Consider the following 6,842-nt stretch of genomic DNA (forward strand, 5'->3'; position numbering starts at 1 on the left):
AGACCACACTAAATTTGTGTGCAAATACAAACAAATATGGATTTACTCTGGTCCATATTAATTGCATTGTGCTCACATGTCCACTACACTTGGAATTCTCCTAATATAAAAACAAACTGCCAGGTCACACTTGGTTCCTAAGCATCTGCTCATCATAACTTTCCATGAGTAATTTTGTTTTCTTTATTGTACAAAATCAACAATATTTTTAATAAACGTTATAATTGAACAATATCATGTTTAATTGCATATGTTCAGCCTGTGTCAAAACTTTTATTTTTGAAAACCGAAAGTTGCATTATTCAAACAAAATCACAGCATACACATTTTAAGAGTGATTTTTTTGTCCACTATCCAGAATAAATAAAAAACGTTATCTAATGTTAAACTTTTTTTCCCCCATTGCTTCCTTATTTTTCTACTCCTCCCCCCCCCCTTTTTTTTTTTAAATCAGGGATTTATTTTTTTCTCTGAAAAAGAAAAAGATTAATTTTCATTAGTCTTCTACTGAGAAAGTATATTAATTTTTTTTAAAAAATCAATAACTGTACTTTTCAGATCTTTATGAAGATGTGCTTGTGGAATGCATCTTTCAAGGCATCTTTAACTTTTTGGTTTCTCAAACTGTAAATGAAAGGGTTTAGCATGGGAGTCACCATCGTGTTGAGAACTGTCCCCGCTTTGTTGAAGTCCAGTATGTTCTCCTTGCTGGGTTGGACATATATGAAGATAGAGCTCCCATAGTAGAGTGTAACTACAGTAATGTGGGAGACACAAGTGGAGAAGGCTTTCTGCCTACCTTGGGTTGATGGTATCTTTAGGACAGAGCTGATGATATAAATATAAGAAACCACTGTCAACAATAAGGACCCCAAAAGAAGTATAGCAGAGGTGATAAAATCTACCAGTTCAGCCAGATGTGTGTCAGCACAGGAGAGTCTGAGTAAGGGGGCACTGTCACAGAAAAAGTGGTTGATGACATTGGGACCACAGAAAGGCAGACCAGCAGTGAGAATGCTGGGAACCAAAATAATCAAGAATCCTCCAGCCCAGGATCCCACCAGGAGCTGGAAGCAGCCTTGCGCACTCATGATGACTGCATATCTCAGAGGATGGCAGATGGCCAGGTAGCGGTCAAAGGACATGGCTGCCAGGATGAAGAATTCAATGGACCCTAAGAGGAAGTAGAAGAAGGATTGTGTGAGGCATCCCACAAAAGAGATGGTCTTTGATCCTGAGATGGTATTCACCAGCATTTTGGGCACGACAGCTGAAGTGATCATGAGTTCCAGGAAGGACAGATTGCCCAAGAAGATGTACATTGGAGACTGGAGTTGATGGTCAGTCAGGATGAGGATGATTATTGTGAGGTTACCCACCACACTCACAGTATACATGAGCAAAAAGACACTAACAATCAGGATTTCAACTGAGCGCATATTTTCAAATCCAAGAAGGATGAATTCAGTCACAGTGGTTTGGTTACTTGTCTCCCTTCCAATAAGTGCTTTTATATCACCTGCTAACCTGTATCCATGGGGACAAAAAATATATAGTTTAAATCTGCAAGTATGTCAAGTTCCTTCCACTTTTCAAACATTTTAAATAGAATGTTGAAAAGCAGGGGAGGTGGCAGAGACCCCCCCCCCCCCGAGGAATGAATTGAGGGCTAAAGAAAATGTCTGACAGTGAAAAACTGAAAGGTCTCAACCTTTCAGTTTATCATAAAGAAGGTGGATAACCTCATGGGGAGAAAAGATTTTTTATTAAAGGTTCTTCACTCTCATAGAGAAAGGCAGATAAACTAAACTTAGTCCAACTAGAAAAGCTACACATTTTTAACAGGGCAAGTGATTAACTACCAAAAAATCCCCAAAGAAGGTATTCCAGTGGCAAATTGTCTTGGGAGTTCCTAAAAACTCAATCATAAACCTGCGTGTCTGCTATAATAGAGATTTCTCAGGTCTAAATGAGAAACATTTATTCAATCAGTGCCTTTCAAGAAGCTTAATTTATCTTAAGAACAAGCAAATGAAGTGATGATTGGTTAACCATCTCTGTGTGTACCTAGCTGAAAAGGATGCTAGATACATGTTTAGGAATAAGGTAAGTGTTTTCATAGTGAGGGTAATAAGCCATTGGAACTACTTGCCTGGCAGTTGCAATGAATTCTCTACCAGAAGTCTTTAAATCAAGACTGGGCAGCATTTTAAGAGATATGAATTTATGAAAGGTATACATATTTTGCATCCAAATGGATGCTGTTATAGCTCGTCCAAGCAGACTATGTGCCTGCTGCATGTTGAGCCAACATAAAATGACCTTGACACATTACCAGAATACAAGTAATTAATAAAAATTGTAAAATGATGACCTAACCTAAAGAAAACCGGAATTACACTGATATGTCCATGACTTCTCTGCAGTCAGACTTGTGAAGAAAGTAGATTGTAAAGGGTATTATACCATTTTCTGAAACCATCTTATGAAGGGTGGCATTTTTAATGGACCCCAAGGGAGTTAAGCACTTAATACACCCCCATGCATGCTACCACATTGCCTGCCTTTTAAGGCTTACTTTTTCTGTGGGTTTTGCATCACAGAGAAAGCAAAAGGTAGACTTGTACAGATTTATAAATGTTATGGCTGATGCTGGGATTATCAGGGAACTATTAACCCATATACAACTTGCCAGGGCCCTGGTTTGATTGATGAGCTGTGCCAATGCCTATGATGTCACTTCTGCATTAATATTGTTCCTCTTGGTAGCTAAATTAAAGAAAAATATATGGGTATGTCTACATATTCTGCAATGAAACCTTCATGTTGTTATGCTAACATATTCACATTACAGACATTTGATCATCTGCAAAGGTCATTTTAGGAATGGGACCTAAGCTCATTCTCTTTCAAAAATTCCTACTTAACTGCAGCCAGCTACTGAACTGTAGCAACATGTAGCCAGAAATTCAATTTAAAGACATCCTTGTTACGTCAAATGTTCTATAAATCTCTTTGAGCTTGTCCACATTAGAAAAAAAAAACTTTTTATAAAATGCTAGCACCTACATTTTCACGAAATATTTCTACACAACAACAACAAAAAGGTTTTATTTTTTCAAAGATTCTTCTTAATTAATTGGCAAAGCATTTAATTACCTGACAACCTCTCTTACAGTAAGAAAATGCTTTATACAAAAATCAGTAATATTTGAAGTCAAAATAAGTAATAAATCATATTTGAAGTCAAGACATATGAAGTCAGGAGTCAATATAATAAAAAAATATGAAAATAGAAAATAAGCTTTCATCGAAACCTGCAATATAGCAATAATTTCAGAGTGTTGATTTTTTCTTCCTGCATATTTTCCCCCTTTTGGGGCCCGGCTTTAATTTTGTGGTTTTAAAATACTCACATTGTAGATGGCATGCAATAACAATTCAAAAAGTATCTTCAAAAATGTTCAGCTCACTCTTTTCTATGAAGTGTAGTAAGGAATTTGCAGACCAAGGATAAAACAATGTTTAAAATATTTTTAAAAAGCTAGGTGCTTTTCTCATAGGCAGTGTCCGCATGGAAGAATGACTAAACTTGAAAGATTTATAATAAATCTTTCAGTTAAGTTTGCTCTGCCCTGCTCTGCTCTTCTGGTTATCATGCCACTTTAACTGTCATTATGTTTGAGCATCTTATTACTTGAATGCTGGCCCTCAAAAATACGCACATCAATGGGACCACAACAACTTTCTACTAATTAACACACACATATTCTCAAGATACATGTAGTCAGCCTTGCTAAATATTGTGCGAACTGCCCAAATCTCTCTGCAAAGTAATTCCTGTTAGGGGATCCTTGCTACTTCTGTTCACTGAACATTCCCATGGGGTATAGCTGTTGAAATGATCTAACCATCACTTGGAGACAAATTATACAGTGTTCTTCTCGAACTATTGCTGAACACTAACCAGGAAAACAAGGCCAGAAACAAAACAATATGCATCAAGGGGTTTCCACAGGACAGAGTTTCTACTTTCTTCATCTGCATGTACTATCATTAGCACCAATATCATGCACATGTAGGAATTTGTGCCACAATCTCATGTAGTTACTTTTTCCATTTTTAGTAGTACCGAAGTGCACTCTACTCTGAGAAAAAAAAATGCACTATGAATTTCCCATGGAGTGAATGAGTATGTGTGGTCACAATATACTTACATGTTCACTAATGCAGTGTGGATATCTTTTCTTATCTGCAGGCTAACCCATTTCGAGCTTTAGGCAGTGGTCCTCAGCTGGCATTCTCCACCATGCCAGGGCACCACAAGAACCTGCCGCTGGTGCAGAACTGCTGAGTACAGCTCAGTTTTCTGGAGGCATGTCAACAATCAAACTAAAAAGAGCTGCAGCAGAAAGGCCTGCTTGCCTGCTCTACATTATGCAGGCAGGCACACCTTTCTGTCACAGTTCTTTCTAGTTCAACTCTGATATGCTGCATGGCACATAAGACAGGGGTTTTTTTTCCTTGAGTTGGTGACAGCCTGGTAGAACTGCACTATGCACTTCAGTTTTCAAGAGTCATCTTGAAGGCAGGCATGGCTTTGTTGCAGCTCCTTCTCAGTTTGATTCTGACAGGCCTGTTGAAAAACAAGGCATGTGGCAGTCTCACCCTATGGAAGTCACGGCAGAGGCAGTAACGACAGCATCACAGCACTCCCTTGGCCTACTTCCTCCCCGCTCTTTGATCTTATGTGTCCTTTCACTCAACCCATAACTCTACCACCCACACAGCACTCCTCATGTGGTGAGTGTGCACCCCAGTACCTCATCCCTGCCATCTCATCCCATCCAGCCCATGGTCTCTGTTTATTAGGGCCCCAGAGCTGGAATTTTGGGGGGAACTGACCTGAGGAAATAAGGGAAGAACTTACCCCACTGGTTCCCAATCCTGACCAGCGATGTAGAGTCAAGTTTGGGGATTCCCTGGCTACACTGGGGGCAAATATGCACTGAGCTAAGCAGAGCTAGAGCACTCCCACCAGTGGTCAGAAGTGGTGAATATAATATGATCATATAATCAATTAATAACATTTTGGTTAATAATAGAATTAGTATTTCTGTTTTTAATATTCCTAATACATTTATATTAGTTTTTAAATGGGGTATTGCTATAGTAGTCAGAGGGCTTGATGATTTTAGGGATGGTCTCCGTGATGTTGCAAATCCTCGCTCCAGGCAAGCAGCAGACCTGCTGTGACCAGGGCTCCGAGTGACAGATTGGACTATCGGTTCCCCTCAGGATGGAGTCCCCGATGAGCAGCCGGGTCGCCCCCAGCTGCCCCTCTTGTCAGCATCTTCAGGCTCTGGAGGGGCAGGTGGCAGAGCTCCAGGCCAAGGTGAGCATGCTGCAGGTGATCTGGGCAGCGGAGGATGAAATTGATATGTATTTCTGTTCTCTGCAGGGTCAGGAATCCACCAGAGAGACCCCACATGCATAGCGCACAATTAATCAGTGGCAGCAGGTTCCTGTCAAGGCCAGGGCAGTTCATACAACTGCTGTGCCTGCTCCCCAGACACCCCTTGGGAACAGATATACAGCCCTGGCCCCCCTGGAGGAGGAGGCAGAAGAACAGGTCCCCAGAGAAATTGAAGCTGCTGGACCTACATCACCAGCTCAGAAGAGGCACACCCCAAGAAGGAGATGCAAAGTTCTGGTCATCGGGGACTCCATCCTGAGGGGAACTGATGGTCCCATCTGTCACTTGGAGCCCTGGTCATGGCAGGTCTTCTGCATGCGAGGATTTGCAATGTCACAGAGACTGTCCCTAAAATCATCAAGCCCTGTGACTACTACCTACCCACTGGTTGTGGTCCATGTGGGTACAAATGATGCATCCAAGGGCAAACCAGATAACATCATGGAGGACTACAAGGCCTTGGGACACCAACTGAAGAAGATGGGAGCCCAGGTGGTATTTTCCTCCATTCTCCCGGTAAGTGGACGGAGTAGGCGTCATGAGGCCTGCATTGACATGGTTAACTGGCAGCTTCAGAGCTGGTGCCACAAGGCAGTCTTTGAGTTTTTTGATAACAACCCATGTTTTTGTAAGGAGGGCATGCTGGGGTGGGATGGGATTCACCTCTCCCCTAAGGCCAGACGTATCTTTTCCTCTAGGTTGGCTGATCTTGTACAGTGGGCTTTAAACTAGCTTCGCTGGGGGAAGGGGCCACTTCGAGTGGAGAGGATGCTTCACCAGCATACAAGGTGACAAGAGGAAGGGAAGCCCAGGTAAGCAACAATGTCCAGGGAGCAGGGGGCCACAACTGTCCTGGGAGTGGGAGGGAGGCACGTGCACCCTCAGGAGGCCTCAGGTGCCTCTACACTAATGCTCGTAGTATGGGGAGTAAGCAGGAGGAACTGTGCCTCCTGATTGCGAGTAAGAACCCAGACTTAGTAGGGCTCAGAGAAACCTGGTGGGACCCTGCCTACAACTGGGAGGTGGGCATTCGGGGATACACCCTTTACAGAAGAGACAGGACAGAAAGGAAAGGTGGGGGGGGTCATGCTCTATGTCAAAGAGCACCTAACATCATCAAGGATTAGCATTGGGTTAAAGAAGGGTCGGGTAGAAACACTATGGGTCAAACTACAAGGGGGGCGTGGTGAAAGGGACCTTACAGTGGGTGTCTACTACAGACCACCCAACCAGGGGGAAGAGCTAGACCAGGACTTCTCCAGTCAGCTTATGGAGGTGGTTAGGTCAAGGGATGTTATTGTCATGAGTGACCTAAACTACCCAGACATTTGCTGGGAGGAGCAGACAGCCAGGTCTGACCGCTTGC

At 42.4% G+C, this 6,842-nt stretch overlaps 1 protein-coding gene across 1 annotated transcript in view; it reads right to left on the bottom strand.

Moving 5' to 3' along the window:
• Positions 1–554: 554 nt before the first annotated feature.
• The window catches only part of LOC106723149 (olfactory receptor 6M1-like), a 43,193-nt gene continuing 36,905 nt past the window's right edge, over positions 555–6,842 (bottom strand). The window contains exon 2 of the mRNA XM_014526943.1: positions 555–1,527. Within this exon, the coding sequence (XP_014382429.1) occupies positions 555–1,527 (973 nt within the window). The remainder of the gene's footprint in view (positions 1,528–6,842) is intronic.

This window comes from Alligator sinensis, unplaced genomic scaffold (assembly GCF_000455745.1).
Source record: "Alligator sinensis unplaced genomic scaffold, ASM45574v1 scaffold949_1, whole genome shotgun sequence".
Classification (NCBI taxonomy): Eukaryota; Metazoa; Chordata; order Crocodylia; family Alligatoridae; genus Alligator; species Alligator sinensis.